Source organism: Ursus maritimus, unplaced genomic scaffold, assembly GCF_017311325.1.
Source record: "Ursus maritimus isolate PB19 unplaced genomic scaffold, ASM1731132v1 scaffold_9, whole genome shotgun sequence".
NCBI classification, from domain to species: Eukaryota; Metazoa; Chordata; class Mammalia; order Carnivora; family Ursidae; genus Ursus; species Ursus maritimus.
In genome coordinates this window covers 52,091,100-52,113,375 of record NW_024427107.1, presented here as the reverse complement: position 1 = coordinate 52,113,375, position 22,276 = coordinate 52,091,100, and the positions used below count along the sequence as shown (strand labels likewise).

The 22,276-nt window shown below is 38.6% G+C and overlaps 2 protein-coding genes across 2 annotated transcripts in view; both read left to right on the top strand.

Annotated features, from left to right (window-relative positions):
* Positions 1-19,689, top strand: part of LOC121101662 — a 77,664-nt gene extending 57,975 nt beyond the window's left edge. Inside the window, exons 2-4 of the mRNA XM_040625599.1 lie at positions 63-371; positions 16,467-16,651; positions 19,258-19,689. Of these exons, the coding sequence (XP_040481533.1) occupies positions 63-371; positions 16,467-16,651; positions 19,258-19,304 (541 nt within the window). The 3' untranslated portion in view covers positions 19,305-19,689. The remainder of the gene's footprint in view (positions 1-62; positions 372-16,466; positions 16,652-19,257) is intronic.
* Positions 366-4,944, top strand: TMEM74 (transmembrane protein 74). Its single transcript, XM_008689261.2, has one exon. It carries the CDS (start codon positions 2,787-2,789, stop codon positions 3,702-3,704), a length of 918 nt encoding a protein of 305 aa, XP_008687483.1. The 5' UTR covers positions 366-2,786; the 3' UTR covers positions 3,705-4,944.
* Positions 19,690-22,276: the final 2,587 nt, after the last annotated feature.

Genomic DNA, 22,276 nt, shown 5'->3' with positions numbered 1-22,276 from the left:
TGGCCATACCTGAGGCTGGAGGACCCAACCCCGAGTTTAGGATCCAGCAATTTCTTCTAAAGTGCCAATCAGGAGTATGAACATATAGCGGGAAGGTCTTCAGGAAGGGCAAAAGCGAGGAGTGAGAAAGAACAAGGTGGGGGAGGCAGGGAGACCGCCCCTGGACTACATCTCCCGGGATGCTCAGCAAGAAGGAGCGCCCCGCCCCACCCGGCCCCTCCCAACCGGCACAGCAGGCGCTGCCCACCCCGTGGAGCCCAGCGGCGCGCTGAGGCTACAAGTGCCACGGCTGGGAATCGGGGGACTTTCCCTAGGAGCGGCGCAGGAACGAGCGCGCGGTGCTTGAGCCACACGTGGTGGTCAAGGCAGGGGTGAGTGACGGAGAGCGGGACCGGGAGGAGGCGCTGGGGCGAGGGAGAGACCCCGGGAGCCTGGCTGAGCGGCGGAGCGGCGGAGCAGCGGCGCGTCCCCACTCCCTGCCCCAGGTGCTTGCCTTGCCTCGGGGTATTTGGCGAACGCAGCCCGACTGCGGTTACCTTGAGGTTCACTCGGAATGGATGAATTGATCTCGCGGGGGGTACCGCTGCCTGGCGCTTGCTGCGCGCCCTCCCCGCACAGCGCGCGCTGGACGGATCCCGAGGTCGCCTCCCCCAGACCAGCCTCGCCCGTATTAGTTAGTTTCAATGCAGATATTAATGCTCTTAGTTAATGGCAGACGGAGGAGGTAGAGTGCTGCCCCCTCGCTTTGAGGTGCAATTTCATTAATCGCGCTCTTAACCAGAGAGACGAGAGGCAGGAGACGGAAGGAAAGAGCCTTTATAGTTGGTCCCATGGGATTATTCTTTCTCTACTGAGGATGGAAGCCCCGGATTATGGAGCTGCAAAGGGAATCGACTGTGCAGCGAGTGTATCTCCGATGGAACACGCGGAGTCTGTCTTTAAAGAGGGAGAAAAGCCGGAGAAGGGAATAAGGGGAGATTTCTTTCCCTCTTTGTTATAAATTTAAAGTCCCATAAGGAATCCTGCCGATTTTATCCAGAGTAGTCCAATGTGTTGAGTTAATCGTGCCAAAAGTTAATCAGAGCACCTCGTGTCTGAGGGAACGATTTTTCATTTCAGGAATTGATCAAATCCGTTATCACCACTTCCTTCGTGGAGGGATCCGGCTGTACGGGTCTGTGTGCACTTGCTAAAGAAAAGTTCTGGGTCAGTTGTATGTTTTTTGCACTTGGTGGTTTTTGTTTTTGTTTTTTGTTTTAGCTACAGAGAAACTTCGATAATAGGAGAGAAGTGTTTTTTTTTTGTTTTTTGTTTTTTAAACAAACTTCAATGAGGGCAGAAAACATGTGGATTTCCTCTCCCATATTTTAAGTGAGTTGCCAGGTAGACCTTAGGTAAGCCTTAGTCGTGTGTCTGTGTGGGTTACCAGCTGCTGGAGCTGTGGATTTTGAGATAGTAAGCTCTGGAACCATGGGTTAAATCAACTATTGCTGGGAATTTGGAAGCAAAATGATAAGGGCCCTTGCTTGAAAGTGCTGTACTGGGTGATATTGAAAGGTGAGTTGTTATTCCTTGGTAGGATGGCAGAGACAGAGAAAGATGGGCAGACAGTTTTCAGCTCAACCGAAAGTTCTATCACAGAAGGGTCCCATGCTGTGGTTGGGTAAGGGCATGTCTGGATGCAAAGTTCCAAAGGTAATTTAGGAACTATATTAATAGCTTCTCACCTATTCACCTCAACAGAACTGTGACTGTGGGTTTATAATTTGTCTTTTACTGTCAGTTTACTTCTAAATAAAAACTTCTGGATGGTTAATTTCCCATGCATATTTGTTAGCCAAGTGTACAGAGGGAGAGGGACTCAGACCCATTCAGATACAATGAACGAGAGTAGCAGATCTGCACCTAGAGCAGGTCTGTCTGGGAGAGGGGGGAGTGGAGTGGGCTGGCCCATGGTATTTGGCAGGGATCACACAGTAAGGTGTGTTGTCTACATACTTCTGGGTCCAGAACAAGCCGACATCATGTAGCTGCAAGGGCTGGGAATAAAAGCACAATGAACAAGCATGGGATCTTGTACATACTGTGTGACTAAGGTCATTGGATATACCAGGTGTAAGTTTAGGAGAGGTGGCCAGCCATCTTTTACCCACTTCCGAACTACTCAGTCAAAATGCTGAGCTCCAGTGCCAGTAGAGCCCAGCTGGTGGTGACATATTTGTTCATCCATGGTAATGCTCTAAGCTAATCTGTATTAGAATCTGTTCTGAACTAAAGATAGTGTAAACATATTTTAACTGACTTGTTGAGAGGTGTGTGCTTCCCCAGGTTTTCCAGAAAATTGCAGCTCTGCTAAAAAAGGTCCCTGCCTTTCTCATTTGTGTCTGTCTACAGGAAACTTGCCTTCTTATTTGAGGGATCCTGTCACAGAAATGTGTGAGTCCTTGGATAAATTTGGCATGGTGACGGCAATGCTTCCTTCAGAGACACTGCTACTTCCTCTGTGCTCCTTTTCTGCCCTGACCTAAGTTTCTCAGTGTCAGTCCCTCTGCTAAGTCAGAGGATTTGCCCTTTTCACACTTTCCTGCCACTAGGTAGCCTCTCCTTTCTTTTACCCTTTTTAGGAGGCCCTGGGGCTGGAAGTGTCAACAACGGTGCCTGAAAAGGAGATGGGGACCTCAAGAGCGATACTCCTGGTAGTGCAGCCTTAGGTCCTGTTGGGTTCTTACCTGTGTGGTTTTTGGCTGAATTTTCGGAAGCTGCTGGGGGATGTCTGACTAGCTCTGATGGAGCTCCACTACCTTGAGAAGAGGAGCAGCCAGGCAGTCCTGTGCGATGCTGTGGACTGGCATTCAGGAGGGCTTCCTGGTGACCAGGCAGATGCAGCAGCCATCAAAGCTGCTCTCTGCTGCCAGAGACACTGTATATCGACACCAAGAGCAGCTGAGGTGGAAGGGTCTAAACTTAGCCCTTCTGCAGCATCCCCCTCCTCCTCTCTGCAAGACAGTGTTACTCAGACAGACTCCTTGCCACCAGGGCCTCTCAACTCAGGGAATAACAAAATAACGGCAGGACGGAAAGTCTGCAACTGCTGCAGCCAGGAATTAGAAACTTCTTTCACCTGTGTGGATGAGAATGTCAACTTAGAGCAAAGGAACCGGTGCTCCCCTTCAGCAAAAGGGAACAATCATCTGGGAGACCTTGGCTGGGGAAATCCAAATGAGTGGTCTCATGAGGCTGCCATATCCTTGATATCTGAAGATGAAGATGATGTAAGTTTGGAAGCCACGTCTTCAGGGAAGTCAGTAGACTATGGTTTCATCAGTGCCATCTTGTTCTTGGTCACTGGCATCTTGCTGGTGATCATCTCTTACATTGTCCCACGGGAAGTGACTGTGGATCCCAACACTGTGGCGGCCCGGGAGATGGAACGCTTGGAGAGGGAGAGCGCAAGGTTGGGGGCTCACCTGGACCGCTGTGTGATTGCAGGACTCTGCCTGCTCACACTTGGGGGGGTCGTTTTGTCCTGTTTGCTAATGATGTCTATGTGGAAAGGTGAGCTATATCGTCGTAACAGGTTTGCCTCTTCCAAAGAGTCCGCAAAACTCTACGGTTCTTTCAACTTCAGGATGAAGACCTGCACTAATGAAAACGCCCTGGAACTGTCCTTGGTAGAGGAAGATGCTCTTGATGGACAGAGTTAATTCAGGTTGTGAGCCTACTGAGAGTCTGCGTTAGCATTTTATATGGAAACAAACAAACAACGCACATTTCTTAAAATTAACAGTGCAGTTTATTTGCTTGGCAAGAAAGGCTTATTTCCCAAACCAACAGCCAGTGAGTGTTTTTGTTCTAGATGTATTTTTTATTTTGAAGAAAAGCTATGTAAGATGCATTAAGGACTACAACCAGCTACACCTGTCCTTCTAAAGAACTGAGATTAATTCATCTATCATGGCCATCAGCTTCTACTTCTATAGCAAAGTATTTCTAACAACCAGTGTACAAATAATTTCTTCTCCATGGTATGGGGTATTATTCTTTGGACATTAGTAGGTCCTACACACAGTAGGATCAATTCGGTACATATTTTGTGAAAAAGAATTTAAGCACTAATCACATAATAAGGCTTACATTTAATTCTCAAAGGTGCTTATCCATTTTCTTGCTAAATTTTTTCTTCCTCTAATTTGGCTGAACACTAAAATCTAGGGTTTTGAATTTGAATATTTTGAAGCTTGAGGATGTTGATTATTTTTAAAAAATGCAGAAACACATCTGTTATATTTAAAACTATTCCTGTGCTCAGAAATGGTAACTAAGTCATTAGAATAAACTTTCTAGTAAAGAAAAATAATATAAATCATTATAAGACCAATCTGAATTTAACCCAGAATGGTAGTGCCAGATATTAGCCAGTGTTGCATGCTCATTCTCTAGATGAAGTAAAATTAGTTGCTTATATAAATTTCATTTTCCATTTGTGGTTGAGCCATCAGACTAGTTACCCAGGCTCTAGAAGTCTTTCTTGGTTCTCACACTAGAGAGGCAAAGCATAAGACATTTTTAATATGTTTCCAGACATATAAACCTCTAGGCAGGTCTAAGTCATGACTGGCTCTGACACACACCCAGATGATGTTTTGTTGTTGTTATTTGGAGAAATACAATTGCAATAGAAATGCAGCTAGACTCTTAGAGACTATGCCTAGAAGTTGGTATCACTTCTCTAGGCCAAGCAACAAGCCATTTGGCCCCAGGATGGCAGCCAAAAAATTAAAAGAGAAGAGTGACAGAGAGAAAGGGTAAACACAGTGATTCGGTGGGAACTGCGTCCTCACCAAACTTACCACCCCCTAACAGTGGTCTAAGTATCATTCTTTTTTTAAAATTATTTTTACAATTTTAAAGATTTAATTTATTTATTTGAGAGAGAGAGAGACAGAGTGGGGCTCCATCCCAGGACCTGACTGAGATCATGACCTGAGCCGAAGGCAGATGCTTAACCTACTGAGCCACCCAGGCATCCCATAAGTATCATTCTGAGTTCCTCATCCATGCTCTCAGTAACTGTGAAATCTTGCCTCATGACATTCAAACTTGCTCGATGAGAGGCAAGATGAGCCAAGTGGTCACAACTTTGCAAAACACACACCCAGAGTCCACACTAACACCCTGTCTCTGTATGGTTATGGTTCAGAAAGGGATAGGAAGTGCAGCCTCAGAGGTAGCTTGCATTTTGCAATTAATCCTTGAGGTGTTTCCATCCTCCCACAGTAAGAGTTGTTTTAACTTCCATCAGTGGGGTCATTCTTTTTTTTTTTTTTTTTTTAAAGATTTTATTTATTTATTTGACAGAGATAGAGACAGCCAGCGAGAGAGGGAACACAAGCAGGGGGAGCGGGAGAGGAAGAAGCAGGCTCATAGCTGAAGAGCCTGATGTGGGGCTCGATCCCATAACGCCGGGATCACGCCCTGAGCGGAAGGCAGGCGCTTAACCGCTATGCCACCCAGGCGCCCCCAGTGGGGTCATTCTTAAAGAGGACTGCAACTCGGAATTTGGGGTGGAAGGGCAGAGATGGGGAAATGAGAACACAATTTCTTTAAAGATTCTAATGCCTAAAGTTTTTGTTGTTTTTGAGGATCGTGGAAAACGTGGATGACTTTGGCTGGCAGAGCGTGTGAGTCAGGATATTTATGTGAATGAGTTCTTGTGGCTGTCAGATTCATCTGATGAGTTAGGTACACTGTGTGTTACTAAGGGCTAAGAAGAAATGCAAAAAGGTAGGATCAGAGGATAGTAAAAATAAGGCAAGCATGTGAAAGGATTATTAGTTAAAAATAAGAAATTATATGGACATCAGAGGAAGCTAGATATAGCTCAATTTGGAAATAATTGGGAGAATATAAAGGTGATTTTTGTTATCTATTGCTAGTTCTTTGTGCTTTTTGAACAAAGTTTTTGTTTTACTGGGATTCTTACGTCATGGTTTCTGTTGAAGCAGTATAAATTTCATTTTCCGAAGGTTTATGAATTGTCAGATTCTAGCCTGCGTAGGGACCCACTTAAAGTTGAGGCAAGAAGTTAATGATATCCTTGGCTGGGCAGGTAGGTCTGAGCTGTGTGTCTTTTTGAAAAATACATTTAAAAAAATTCATGCTTGTTCTTAGAAGCTAAGTGGGATCAGCTGAGCTTTGTTTTATTTATTGGTGAAACATGATTAATTAGCTAAATTGCAGACTAAACTGAATCAACGTGTAGCCCAATTTTCAGTTCATGAAGGAAGACAAATTTGAGAATCAAGTGTTAGGAAGTGTTTCAATTCTGTATAACTGGATAAAGGAGAAAAAGCCAAAGCTTTTCATTGGGAAACATTTAATGAATCTCACAGCACTACCAAATTACCTGTAGTTCTGATGTGATCTAAAGGATCTCTCCCTTATTCTCTCTCTCTATATGTATATATATATACCCATAGATATATATATATATATAGATAGGGATACATATATAGATCCCATTATACCTATATATGTATCTATATTTATCTATAGATATAGATAGGGATCCCAAATAGAGATACATATATAGATATTCCACTTTATCTATAGATACAGATATCCCATTATACATATATATGTATCCCAATTAGGAAAAGGTATGCATGAGGAAAGACCTAAATAGTCAGAATATATTTCTTTCTTTCCTTCCTTAAAATTTTAAAATTGAAATATTGTAATTAATGCTTACTTATTTAAATCTGTTCATATATAAGACACATCTCTTTAAGGTTCTACTTATGTGATGGCAGACCATTACTCCAAGAAGAACCAATTCAGAATCATCTGGGTGTCTCCTTTAGTGCTGTATTGGCACAGTGCAGCTAACTGCCTTAATCACTTTCCTCCAGTGTTCAGGTGTGTAGCTCTAGCTCATCCTCTCAGCGCCTGAATTCAAGACGAGGATTACTTGAATTTAAAGTTGGCAACACAGGCAACAAAAAACCCTGAACTTTAGACTCTGTTGTGTCCAACCTGATAAAGAGGTTCTTGACTCTAAATGTCTTTATTTAGAAGTACTTTGGCAAGATCAGGTGATAAATGCTATAGACGTTGAACTGATGAGAGCTGTGGTCTCATGGATCCTTCCTGGAGATTATGACCTTACATCTATCTCTTGAACATGGTGCTGGTTGTTGTTTTTGAGAGTTTTTATTGCTAGACCTGGAACAGCAACTTTTTTCAGAGGTCCATGTTTAGGTCTTTAACTTTTTATCAGGTTTCAAAAACCTAAACTGAGTCACTTTCCTAATCATAAAAGAAAGCAGCTCATTGTTCAGTGGTGTGGTGGTCCAGGGGGGTGAGTACCAGAAAGAAAGCTGACTTTCTCCATTACTACTGGGATCTACGTGCTGCTTATGGACAGTTTCATCCTCTTAATGAATTTAATAAACTGTTCCTTCTTAGGGCACCTTACACTGTTTGTGGTAGAGCTGAATGTTTTCTTTGCAATGCTGACTGTCCTTTCTAGCCACTTAAAGCTCCTAAAGCAGACCACGTCCTGGCCCCCTTGTAGGAAGAATTCTTTTCTCTAGGCTCCCCATTTCATAACTGATTTATAATTTAGAGGAGTATAGGACTGCTTGGAACCATGAAATTCTTGGTGGCTGTGGTGCTTTTATCTATCTATGCCCCTTGGCTCTATCCTACTAGAGACTCGTCTGATATCAGTATCAGATGCTTTGCTGTCTGCTTAATAGATCTGAGTCCGTCCCTCTCATACTTACTTGTTTTGGGGACCCAATTGGACCAATGCTGGCACATGTCCTTTGAGGTGCAAATTTAGACAGAGAGACTGCCCTACTAATTGTGCCTTCCCTTTGCCCCCTAGTGTAAGGATAGTGATCGACCCAGCACTATGCCAGTTGAATATCAGGAATTAGGGTCTGAACCCAAGTGGCTCTACTTTTGGTACTTCTTTGTGCCAGGCAGAAATTCTAGGCAAGAGCATTTGAACATTTCAGCCTTCATCTTTGATATGTGCAATGACAGGCATATACAAAAACCTTACCTGGATTAATCATCTAAAGTTAAAGAAAAAATGTTCTATATATTTATTAGGAGCAGGTTTTTCAGTCTGAAGGTCAGAGTCCATTGCAGCTCTTACTGCTACCACAAAAATGTGGTCTGACAAAAGAGATTCACAACCTTCACCAGTGGTTCACTGATTCAGCAAGATTTAATACCACCAGCTAGGTTCCCCTGTGACAAAGGAATAAGACAGATCCTTATAGTTCTCTGTAATGGGGTTTGACCTTTCCCAGAATTGGGCATGAAGAATGACTACAATGAAAAGAATTATAATGAACTCTCACTGGCTTTTCCCAGTATAAAGGGTTCATAAGAAAGAAAATTAACATGTCGTTATCTTTCAACTGGTTTTCAGCTGTATCATTTTATGATTCATAGTATTCTAGAATATTCTTTCCTTCCAACTTTTATGGGCAGAAGCCGTGGGAAACAATTTGATTTGTGTACTGACACTGTAAAAAGTAAGATGTTATTTTAAATATGTAAAATCGATTTCAAAAATCTGTGGCTTACACTTAAGAGCATACCTGTGGTTTACATTTGTTAGTGTGTAAGTTTATGTCCACTCAAGTCTGTGTATGTATTAGGAGAATGTTTTATAATTATAGAACTGTAATATCCAAAGCTATTGTTAGAATAATTTTTCTTAAAGAAATTTGGCATGCCTTAATGTTGACTTTAAGGGCAAGAGAAGTCTTTCACAGGTCATGAATGAAGAATTTAGAATCAACCTCAGAATGAGATGCCATAATTACATATGTCTCTTTTGGCTGTTCAGCATCTCACAGATGTTTGATTTATTTTTTTAACCATGTGATTTCAGGCTCATAAGAGTGTGGCCTATTTAGAAATTATTTTACCATGAATTATTATTTTATTTCAAGGAAATATGGGCACAAGACAGTATTTTCCTTTGCTCCAAGTTTTAGTAATTCTCCTGTGTTTCGGGAAGAAACAGCCTTATTTTCCCACTGCCATCTTCATCTTCCTAGCCAGGCTCTGAACAAATGTTATGCAAGAAAGCAAAGATGGATTATTACTACATAGTATATTGAGAGTTTCTATTTTGCAGTTCTCATTGTGCTTTTTATTTTTCTTGCCAAATAAGAAAAATAATTTGTTGTTGATTATGTGTTTTAATATGCAAAAAGGGCAGTTATTAAGGTTATGGGCTTTTTCTTAGGGCATGTGATGCCTTATATGTTATAATAGCAAGTGTGTCATATCATTTTAAAATAAAACTATTTATTAAGATGTTTCATTGTGTTTATTTTTGTTATTTAAATCTGAATCTGTGATGCTGATTTGGTCTTTTAAAATTATATTCGAAATTATTTGTCCACAAAAATAAAAGTAATATTTACCGTGATTCAAATATAACATTCTTCTTGATACCATATCATTGAACAATGTAAACCATAGCTTATTATTTTACTTTATATGAAAAAGTCAAGGCTATTTGGGTTTACTCAGTATTGAACTTAGAGTGTGAACTGCATGACGTGGAAAAAAAATACATGAATTGGTATTTATTGGTATTTTAAAAAATACTTATTTAAATAGAAAGCTTTTAGATGAGAAAAAAATATCAAATTAACTTATGTTCCTGCTTTTAAACTTCTCTTAATCTATTTTTGATCTCCATTTTCATTTGAGGGATGCATAATTTATATTAAGTGAAATTTTATCTTTATTATGTATAAGTGCTGTCCAGGTTGAGAACTGTAAGGGGACAATCTGAAGTGATGCCCCATATATTGTGCCATATATATATAAATATATATATACAAAATACAGTTTTTGCTAAAAGACCTTTTTTTTGGTTAACCACCTCTGATCATTTAGAATGAGCTACATAATGCTGCTACAATTCCATAGTCTCTTGCTACATGACTCTTACAGGTCAGCAAGGAGGCTCTTAGAGACCCAGTCTGATGTAGCTACCTTCTCAATTGTTGCTGGTTGTCAAGCTGGAAGGAAAAAGGGAGTCTGAAATGTCTGGAACAGGCATTGCACCTCCTGACAACTGGCTAGCCAGAACTAGTTCCATAGTCCCATTCAAGCCAGGAAATTTGTTCCATCACGTGACTGGAAATGCGGAGAGTTAGCGCTGTTTGGCAGATGACACTAATGACCACCACAATTTCTAAGGTCTTTGTGTTGTTAAAGCACATTACGTGTCAATGAATATAAAAATTCCTACATTTTCTGATGACCACTTGATCCATTTATTTTTAATATTTTTATATGGAGGGCAAAAATAATTATTCTAAAAACTCCCAGAAACACACAACTTAGTGGTGCTTTTTATAGAGGGAAATGATCACAATTTACCTTAAGATTACCTATATGATTTTGTTGTATTATTTTATCACAAAAATTAAGAGATTAAAATATCAATCCCAATGCTTTTAACTCATGAGCAAGAGGAAGCACTTTCTTGAGTCCTTACTATAACTTATGGAATTTATACCTTACTCACTAAATTCTCATAACATTCCTTCAATACAAGTATTATTATCTGCATATTAAAAATAAAAAAACCTGAAAAAAAATTAAAAAACTGAAGCTCAAGAATTTTAGATGAGTAGCCAAAGTTAAACTAATAGGCAATAGAGAAAAGATTGAAACATAGGAAAACTTCACTAAAAAGTCATTTTTAATTCCAGATTAGAGGGAATATTACCCTTCTTGCAAAAAAAATCTATTTATACTAGCTATTTCATTTTGTATTCACCATTTTATAAACTAAAGTAAAAGTCATGAAATTTGAAAAAGAAGAAACTCTATAAGGCACTGATACCAATATTTTGCTTTTAGATGATATAGTGATTTCTCAAAATATAAAACCAAATTAAACCTATCAAAATTCACCACCATCCTACTCATTGTCCCCACTGAGGTTCAGATAAGTTTATGCCGACACTTTCCTTGGAGCTGGAAAGAAAATGTAGTTATTCGTCTTACGTGCATAGTAGTTCTCATAGGATTTATGTACTCTCCAGTAGGGAGCTCAAAGATGGAAAGAGAGTTATATTTGAGCCCTTACTGTGTATCAGGCGTTCTACTGAGTGTCTTGCTTAATCTTCACCACACATGGTATAATAAGGGCTTCCTAATCAGGGAAACAACTGACTTGAAATTTGAATGCCGCCTCCTCTACTCTTGTCAAGTCATCTGAGACATAGTTTGTTCATGTATAGAATAGGGATAATTCTGTTTACTTTGCAGGAGTCTAATGAAACTTAAATATGATAAATAAGACTAAGGCTGAGAGGGAATCCTGTCTGGTATTCCATCATTAGATCCACCATTATCTGAAGTGGGCTGCTTTGTCACAGCAGAACCTGGGTTTTTGGAAGTACTTGGGAGCTATGTTCATGTTGATTAAGTACTGGTTGACAAATAACTGAATCGGGCCATCATCATGATAAAAAATAATCTTCTCCTTCATCTTCTCTTTCCCTTCTACCTCCTCCTCCTTTTTCTTCTTTCTTCCTTCCCTTCTTCCTCTTCTCCCCTCCTTCATCATTATCAATCATCTATGTAGAAACTATACATTTGGAGATCTCTTATTTCTACCAGCATAGGTGTGTCCAAGAAAGAAATTATATTTCTCTTCATGAGACAGAAAATCAATCTGAAAACCATCTTGCTTAATTGTAAAGTATTATGTGCTAATATCTTGTACCATAATCCTCCAGACCTTGAATAGCCATGGCTCCAATCATTATGTATTTTGAATAGAAGAGTTTTGCCATGGAAAAGTACAACAAAATCCTTCTATTTGGCTGAGATTTTTTTTTTTTTGAAACAATCTTAATGTTAAAACTTAAAAGTTCCTATTCAGTGAGCAGTCTGGTAAAAGGCTGTTCTTCACTGCCATTTATCCAGACCAGAGAGTTTGTGTGCTTATGTTGAATTTATCTTTGAATTTGATTTAACCTTGTCCATGTTCTGCCAAATTAGCAAAATTAACTACTCTGGAATACAGATGACATTAACAATTGCTAAAAATTGAAGTCCTTTTGCCTCGATACTTAAATGGTGTAGTCAGCACTGCCCCCTGCTGTTAAGTGGATCCATAGCAGGGAAACCGGGGGGCACCCGAGAAGGAAGAGGGCAAAGCCAGCACCTGCATTAAATCATACCTTAAACAAGTGAGAAGCTCAAGGAGGAATTCTCTGGGTTGCAAGCAGAATTAAAGAGGACTGGGAAAGACTGATGCTAGATCCTAAACAGTAATAGATGAAGCTGAGAGACATTCTTGAGACAGAAACTTTCGTTAATGGCACAGCTTTATGCCAAAGATCACATTAAGGGCGTAGCTATTTTGGATAATCTCAAAAGAGCCATCACTGAGTTGAGAAAGATAAGCCAGAGGTCAACAAGCAAAGAAACAATTCGGGGTGGAGGCAGGAAAATTTAGACTATGTTATTGGCACATGTTTGATGGAAGACACACAGAAGCCTAAGCTTCTGAAGGAACTTCATTGCCAAAGAAGCCTTTGACTATTTGATCCTTAAAAAACAACACTTGGGCCCCAAAACTTATACTAGCAGGAAGGACACTTGAAAAATGTGTACAAGCCTCAAGAAGGACATATTCTGAGTATCCATTTTAAATATGGCCGTGGAGAATAAAAGACAAAGAAGAAACTTCTGGAGGCTTGAACAGGGGCCTTGAGGTTATATAAGCAAAGTGATATGTGTCACTTCCTGGCCAAAGTAGTTAAGAAAGTTGCATACCTTTATTTAATTCCTTCCTCAGAGTTGACTTTGGGCCTTACAGAGAAAAGGGCTTTTAAGCCCAAATGGAGGGAGATAAAGGTCTGTGCATGTGGGCTATAATGAACAATAAACTGACCGTGAGGGAAGAGCCAAGCACTTCACTTTAAAATATAAGATGTTCATCATAATTTGGGGGAAAACCTCCAGTTCCAGTCTCTTTCTCTCCTTTAAATGACAAATCTGTAATTCTCAATCAAAACACCCACAGTTACCTGTTATGGTGGAGAATCATTAGTATATCATATTAACAAGTGATTTACTAAATTTACTAAATTGATGTCTAAAGCAGTTAATGATGAAAACTAACACTACTGAGTGCTTATAATGTGCTAGGCCCCAGTTTTCACATTTGCTCATTTAATTCCCACAACAATCCTATGAGGTAGGTACTCTGATTACCGTAATGTCATTCATGAACAAAGTTAGATTTACCGTTGAAATTATTAACTTGCCCAAAATACTAGCTTTGACACACAGTTTATCATTGACAGGGGTGGGATTCAAACCCAGAATTTGGCTGGTTAATACCCGTGCTTAAGCTTAAAGCTAGTAAATGGTGGAGTTAAGACTTCCCACCCAGGTCTGGCACAAAAACCATGCTCTTCCTATCTATAATAGGCTGTCGTTTACTTCTGTAGTTCTTTTCACCTGAACTGCCTGTCCTTCCCTCTGCCAAGTCCACGCTCATTGATGATTACTCACATCATCATTGATCTCTCCCTTCTTTAACTGACCATAGCACTTAGTATCTGTATTCTAAAATTTGCTCAGTGTAGGCTGCCTTGTATTGATCACTAATTATCTCATGCATTAAACTTCTCTTTCCAAGTAGACTTTAAACTCTGGGAGGGCAAGGACCCTCTCTTACTTCTGTTGTACCCAGATCAATACTAACTTGTACCAACCACTTGATTGCTCATGACTTGCAGAAATAGGAACATGATGAATTCTCTCATTATGCCAAAAACGAGCAGTCTGGCCCCAATACTAAAGTAGCCTCTTATCCTGGTTTCCAGGATAAGAGAAGAACCCAAAAAAGGAAAAACCCTTTAGAGGAGAGCCACGAAGTGGATTAAAGTTAGAAACCACGACACAAGGGAAAATGTAACAGAACAATGACTTCTACTTGCAGAGCCGAAGGCTAAGGCATGCCTCAGTAAAAATTCACTAGTTTTGAATAGTTGATATGCAGAAACATTCACTTTCACTGGGAATCAAAACATTTAAATTAAGATATTAAACTGACCTAATTTTTATTATATCAAATTGCGAACATTTTTCCCTTTTTTAAAAGCAATGCTTAATGTTGCCATGAAATATGTTATCTCACACATAGCTTCACAGGGGCATCAACTAATACATTTCTTTCTGGAATACAAATTAATAGTGTGTACCTAGAACCTTCAAAATATCCTTTTTCCAAGTATCTCATTTTAAGAAAACTTAGAATAGAAATATTCAAGGAGGGGCGCCTGGCTGCCTCAGTTGGTTAAGTGTCTGCCTTCGGCTCATATCATGATCTCGGGGTCCCGGGACTGAGCCCCATGTCCAGCTCCCCACTCTGCAGAGAGTCTGCTTCTCCCTCTCCTTCTGCCCCCTTCACCCCACCATACCCTGCCCCTGCTTATTCACTCACTCTCTCAAATAAATAAAATCTTTTTAAAAAAGAAGAAATATTCAAGAAGATGGATAAAAGTTTATTTACAAAGATATTCATAGTGCATTAGCTAAAAAGTGAAACACTAAAAACAATCTTATAGCTCAACAATAGAGAGATTGCTGAGATGAGGTAAGCCCATAAGATGGATTGCTATAAAACCACTACACATAATTTTGGAAGATTTTTAAGGATATGAAGACTTTCTCATAAAGTAACATTAAGTGAAGAAGTTCATGATACAGAGCCTTTTCTCAAATACAGCATCATCCTAATTACATGCTATCTATGTGATTTATATGTACATAAGACAAGAAGGAACATTAAAATGTAAATAGCTATCTCTAGAGTAAGGTTTTTAGTAATTTGTTTCTTTTGTTGTGTTTTCTGAATTTTCTTTCCTTTTTATTTCTAAATGTGCTTTTAATTCTTAACAAGCATTTTTTATAATACTTACTATATGCCAATATTCATTCAAGAGATTTACAACTATTAAGTCCCTTGATTTAATCCTCGAAAGGACCCTATAAGGTAGGTACCATTGTTACCTCAAAGTTATTGATGATGAAGTTGAGGCACAGAGAGGTTTAAAATTTCCCCAAGGTCACACAGCTAGTAAGTTGTGGAAACAGGATTTGAGTCCATGCACTTAACTGCACTATGATTATGAAAAGGTTTTGAAATAAGAAAACAAAAAAATTTTTAATTGGAGAAAATAACAAATTATGAATTAATTACCTTGACTTCCCTGGGCTAATATAAGAAGATAAGAAAACAACATGAAGAAGTCAGTTATCCATCAGGAAGATTATTCTGATATCCAGGATTGTTACATTGGAATGACTTATAAGGCAAAATGTGAGAACTTCTTAGGAGGGCCATAAAAAAAAAAATGGGATTGGTGGTCATCCAGTATAGGTAATATCTTCTTGCTGAGAGTAGGAAGGTGTCTTTAAGGTTCCTGCGAGGCCTATGATGAAGTGATTCATGAAATAATTAACCAGGGTAACCCAGTTTGTTTCCTAATTACATTTATATTCTCATCCTTCAAAGGAGCCACAGAGACAAGACTCTCTTTTCTGTAAGTATAATAATTTAATATTTTTGTCTACAGCTTAGAATAATAAACATAATCTACACTCCTTCTAAGAAGAGAAAGAGGCAATTGTTCTCTTATCTTTCTCTTCAGACTTGAATAAGTTGACTGATGAAAATATAGTAGAAAGAACTTGTCAGCATATTGTCAGGTAAGTATGGGAATTACACCATATAAATAGCTACCATGAATAATTTATTTGGTAGCTAGATGGCATTATTTCTGCTGAACTGTACTTCATCAGTTTCCCTTCCTTTTATGAGGTTTTTATGAGTTTAGGTTTTATGTCAGAATATACGTCAGAAGAAAAAGAGATAGTATATGTTTAACAATCAAAAAATATTCTGATTTGCCAGGAGGCCTATAATTATTCTGGGAAGTTGGTTTTATTATTGTCACCTTCTATCTGATTGAAGTAAGAAAACAGTTCAGTAGAAAAGTTATTTATTTTCTCACTATGCTAAACCATACTGGTTTTTTAGAAAGGACTTTTTCCACTTAATAACAGTGGGCCCACTTTGTAGTTTTTTACTCACAGATTGAACTTCCTCCTCCAAGGGACAGTGGATGGAAAGTAAAACTACTCTATATAATAAATAACGAGGAACTTGTAAGTTGGGCGTAATTATCTAGGGAGAGAAAAGTCCTGAGGGAGAAAAGGGCAGAGGGAGAGGGCCCAAGAAAGTCAGAGGCTTCAGAAGGGTGAAAAGTCTACCTGTTGACGAATTCACGATTGCAAAGATGGCTGAAGGATTTTGAAGATCAGTGATGTTACATATTTAATATTAAGTTGTTCCCTGTTCCTAATTATTCTGTATCTTCTCTTTCAAGGTCTTCAAACCTTTCATCAAGTCAGCCATATATAACAACCTCATATTTGTGGAGTTGTGGACAATTTAAGGATGGGGCACAGAAGAGAAGGGCAAGCCCCCTGGCAGTACCCCTCTGCTGCAGCCCATACACTGGATGTACCAGCAGCTGTGGGGGATGGTTGTGCCAGAATTCCATGATCTTAGGTAAGCAAATGAAAGTTTGAACCAGACCTAACAGCAGCAGGTAGTTGCTGGAAGTAGCAAAAAAACAGGCAGAGAGGAGGGAATAACTTAGGCATTTCAAAGATCAAACAGATAAAATTGATGATTAATCTGAATGGGGTGGAGGCAGCGAGAGAAACTGCTTAGATAATTTGATAGTAACCAAGGTATGAAAAGCATAGGAGGAAGTACTAGGTTTGGTGGGAAAGGTATGTTGAGTTTGGAGTATGTGGGGCACATCCAGGTGCAGATGGCTAATGGTCAGTGGAAGTATGGGTCTGCAGTACTGGAATGAGGTTGGGCTTATTTTACAATACGAAGCTATGTCAGCCCAAAATTGGGACTCAGGGTCTTTCCAATTTTTAATGGTCAGTGTATTTATTTCCATGAAGAGCTTTACAAATATAAGAATGTGGAGGTATATTATTAGATTTTAATTAATCATCTGTAGATAAAAGAATAATGGCACTTCAAATCAAAATGTCCCTGGAAAATCTAGGCTGTAAGGTAAGTATAATTGTAGCTCATCTATTTCAAAGATGGTTGCTGCAATTAATGATCCTAAACCAAAACTTAACAATAAAAAAGATTAATTCAAAATCAATCAGAAGGAAGAAAAGAGAATATAAACTAGATATGTGATATTAGTCAATAACCCACAATAATTTTGTTAACCTTGAGGTTTCTGTTGAACAAAATAAAAAGAGAGTGAAGAATTTTGGATCATTATTATGAAGTACTTGATAAAAAGAAAGTCTAGGTATTAATTTATAGAAGGAAACATACCCTGGTACAAAATTCTGAGAGGAAAATATCATGTAGATCTTTATATAAAGGACAGTGAGTAACACAGTGAAAATGGTTTTGCTGAAGCTACAGAAATGTTCTTCAAATGGTTGCTTCCAATATATTATTATATTACTATATTATATTATACATACTGTTATATATTATTATATATTATTATAATGTGTCTTACTAATATATAAATATATATTACATAAATATAATTAATATATCATACATAATTCTATAAATAATATGATATATCCAATATATTAAAAGCTGAGGACATATTATTAAGTCCAAAATGAAGATACTTTTTCAGAAAACTAAGATAATATAGCCCAGCTTGCTGTCTGATGATAATTAAGGAATGGAGCCAGAATTCTCTTGAGGATTGGATAGTTAACATGCTTCTCTGACTGGCTTTCAAATATTGGATTTTTCTAGCAAAGCTTCTAACAAAATTGCTCAATCTCTGGTCTTTTGTTCTTGAATTCTCTGATGAGTGCCCACATTGTTGAGATTCTGTTTGTGTATAAAAGTAAATATCAAATGCTTCAGGTGTCAGACCTATAGGGGAAGAGTGAGATTCTATTGTGAAAATTTCAGAAGGTCCTTTTTATTTTGGCCCATATGGAAATTCTTATCCTGTCTCCATGAATGGAAGCCACCAGAGAACTTGCAAAAGTCCCTCTAACTCGGAAAAATTGTTTTGAATTTGTTCAATCAGAGAATTTTCATACCATAAAGGGTGGGGAATATAATTTTGGTTTGAAAACTTTGAGGATTTATGTTGATAATATATTACCGTGGCTAAAAATTAAGCTCTTCATTGCCTATATAGACAACATCCTGATGAGTCTAACAAGAGCCACATGAAATAACCCAATAAATAATGTTAATAACAACAACAAAAACAAAGTTATCCTTAATTACTGCTTTCACTGGGCACCTTCAATATTATCTCTTTTACAATTCTGCTGTATAAGAATACAAAAATACTCATTCAAAGGGATACATGCACCGTGATGTTTACAGCAACATTATCTACAATAGTCAAATTATGGAAACAGCTCAAGTGTCCATTGACTGATGAATGGATAAAGAAGATGTGGTATTTATATACCATGGAATATTATTCAGCCATAAAAGGTGTGAAATCTTGTCATGTGCAACGACATGGATAGAGCTAGAGAGTATTATGCCAAGTGAAATAAGTCAATCAGAGAAAGACAAATACCATATGATTTCACTCATATGTAGACTTTAAAAACAAAATAAATGAGGAAAAGGGAAAAAAGGGAGAGAGAGAGACAAACCAAGAAACTCTTAACTATAGAGAACACACTGATGGTTCCCAGAGGGGAGGTGGGTGGAGGGATGGGTGAAATAGGTGATGGGGATTAAGGAGTGCACCTCTGATGAGCCCCAGGTGATGTATGAAGTGCTGAATCATTATATTGTACACTTGAAACTAATATTACACTGTATATTAACTAACTGGAATTTAAATAAAAACTTTAAAATTTTTTTAAAATAAAATTCTGCTGGATAAGGTCATTTAGTGTTACCTACTTAAATATTAGGGAATGCCAATAAATGCAAATATTTTCATTGTTAATTAGATTATATTAGATTATGTTAATTCTATTGAAAACACTGTGCCAATGTGCTTGTTCCTTTTCCTAATGTTCTGATATGGAAACTCAGGGTTAAGAGTAACAGGGTTAAGAGTAACAGGATATTTAAAGTTTGTTTTTCAGAGATCTGCTTCTCCCTAATTAGCTATTGTTTCTTTTCAGACCCCACTAACACATCCACCAGCTGTCTCCTCAGAGGCCTGGGCTGACACAGATGAAAGTCACTGATGTGGTTCTAGACTATGAACAAGCAAGGAGCCCAAGACCACATCCAGTTTATACTGGCTCTCAGATCATGTGCATAGCCCCTCTCCTTGTCGTACTAATGACCTCTTGACATCAGGGGTTGAATTTTGCCTCATTTTAATGTTAATTCTCCGCCCCAAAGAAAACTTGGAAGGTATGTTACCTATATGTTTGCTCAATGCACATGCTCCATCTCTCCTCATGAATAGTCATGTTTCCCCATCCGTTTCATCAATATGTATGTAATCCCAATCCCCGTGATTATAAAAACTTGTTCTAATCTCAGTTGGATGAGACAGATGTGAGCCTGCCTGCTGTGTCCTTGTTTGGATGTCTCTCGATTAAACCTTTTCCTTGATGCATACTTGATGTCCCAGTGATTGGCTTTGCTGAGTGTTGGGCATACAAATTCGGGTTCAGTTACAATATGGAACAAACAGGTTGGTTCTTACAAACTCTTGCAAAATAAACTCCATGGAGAAAAATCCTCGCCCAAAAGAAAATTTGATAAGAATGTTATGAGAGCTTTAGAAGAGGATACCCCTTTCCAATTCTTGTGTGTCAAATGTCCAAACTTAGGACAGAAATATAGAGGGTAGTATATTTAAAAGCTCTACCTCTGGGGATTATGAAGTATTCAATAAATCATGTGCTTTGCTTAGTGATAAAAGATTATTTGTAAGAATAGTGAGTTTGAAAAGGTATTTTCCATTTTGATACAAGATAAGGTATTTTCTATGAAGAAATGGCTTAGAAGGAAAATTCAGGTTTTCTATGAATGATGTTTCATAGTAGAACCATCATAGAGCCACTGCTAATCATGGTACTCACATCCTGTTTGAGAGGGACTGTAGATGGATTCTAGTGATGCTCAGAAGGCTGTCAGTTGAAGTGCAGCATCTCGCAGGCACTCTATACCTGCATTAATAGAATGCTTCCAGTTGGGTCTTAACCCAAAACTGGACAAAGTTTCTAAGAAATATGTTCTTACATAAAGCATATCAGGTTAAAAGTTGAATGCAAATGTGAAGTGAAATTGTTCTGGCTGGCCCACCTACATGGTATCAAATGCTTTTTTTTTTTTAAACTGGGAAACTAAAGAAAGAATTCTATAACAACACATATGGGGAAATTGACTTTCTAAAGGTAGGTCCATTCTTTCCCTTTTATCATCTCTGTTCCCTCTGCTAGATTTTTATATTTCCTGCCTTAGTTTACTAAACAATAAATGAATAAGTAATTCCAAACTGCTAAGACCTTAACTAGGTTTGTTGTTTAGGGACCATTAAGTTCATAACCACCTCTTAAAGCTCTGCATAATAAAGGCCCTTGAGAAGATGGATTTAAAATTGTGGTATCACTGGTAGCTACAGAAAAGAGCACCCTAGGTAAGACAGATTTGTCAGAACTGAATCTCTCTTCTCAGGATTAGCCAAGCTCTGATCTCCAGTTCAAACCTGGTGTTGAGTAGTCAAAGCCAACATTAATGTAGGAAAAGTAAACGGATACTACACAATCTTCTTACACCTAATCCCGACCACAGGCAAATCAAGCATCAGAGAACATGTGTACCTGGAAATGGTAATCACATTGACTTGATATGGTGAACACTGAATAGGAAGAGGATAAAAGGCCCCAAACATTGGAGCCCTAAAAATATAGCAGGTGGATAAAGAGTGATAAACTCAGCTTGTTTGTGTTCTTAAGGATTTTCTTTAGCTGGAGAATCTGAGGGAGTGAGTTTATCTCTGGAAAAACTGGGACTAATCTTACAGGTGCCTAGGAGAGTGCAGAATGTCCTTAAAGGCCAGCTACAAGCATTTTTACCAGCCAGTAAATTGGAAGCAGAGATCAAAGCAGAGTGAGATGAGCTGGAAGAAGAGGTACTACTCCTCTGGTGGCAGTTCAAGCTCATATTCCCTCTGTCATCACTCAGACATGATGTCCACCAGCTAAGCGTAAAGAGCCAGCACCCCATAGAGAAATGTTCTCACTTTGAATGGCGTCAGCAGGATGAGGCAGCCACATGACCTTTTGTCTTAAACTAACTTTATCATGCATACAGAAGGGATAAGGAATTTTCTTCATCTTAAACTCAAAGCAGCCCCTACCTCAGGATAGAAAAAAATGTATACAGCATCTAGGAATTCACTTTTTTATTCAACCTCCATTCTTTTGCTCATCAGTCAGCTGCTCATTACAGTTAGTTTACCATGATATTGTCACCCGACTTGCCATTTAGACATCTTCTTGTTTATCTTGGTTGTGTCTGAGGGCAAGAGAGACATGGGATATCCTATAAAATGCTATCTTGTTTTCCCTTCAGGTGTGGACATGGCAGTTTCTAAAGGCTCACTTAGGGACACCTGGTTGGCTCAGTTGGTTAAGCGTCTGCCTTTGGCTCAAGTCATGGTCCCAGGGTCCTGGGAGCCCACATTGGGCTCCCTGCTCGGCGGGGAGTCTGCTTCTCCCTCTCCCTTTGTCTGTAGCTGTCCCCTGCCTGTGCATGCTCTCTCTCTGTCAAATAAATAAAATCTTAAAAAAAAAAAAGGCTCACTTATTCTCACATTTTCCACTTTACAGAGGTAATACAAAAAGGAAAGGAAAAATTAGATAAAAATCATGTCTTAACATTTATTTCCCTTTAAGCACCTTTTCAGTAACTCTTCCACTTTCTTTTCCTAAATACTGTCATATTAAACTGTGTTCATGAAAGAATATTTAATTAATTAGAAACCTGTGTTACCAGGTGGAAGAATTATTTAATTCTGAGACTATGCAAATCATCAGACTTGTACCTGCCTGTAGGATAATTCTGGAGATCATTATAATTTCCCAATTCAAGAATGCAGATTCAAGAATTCAAGGATTCGGATACAGATTTCATTAACTGAAATAAAGATATGAGTCAGAGAATTAGATCTTTTACCAAGAA

Excerpts from the sequence above, each read along its gene's own strand:
- TMEM74 (XM_008689261.2), top strand. The coding sequence starts at position 2,787 with ATGGAGCTCCACTACCTTGAGAAGAGGAGCAGCCAGGCAGTCCTGTGC.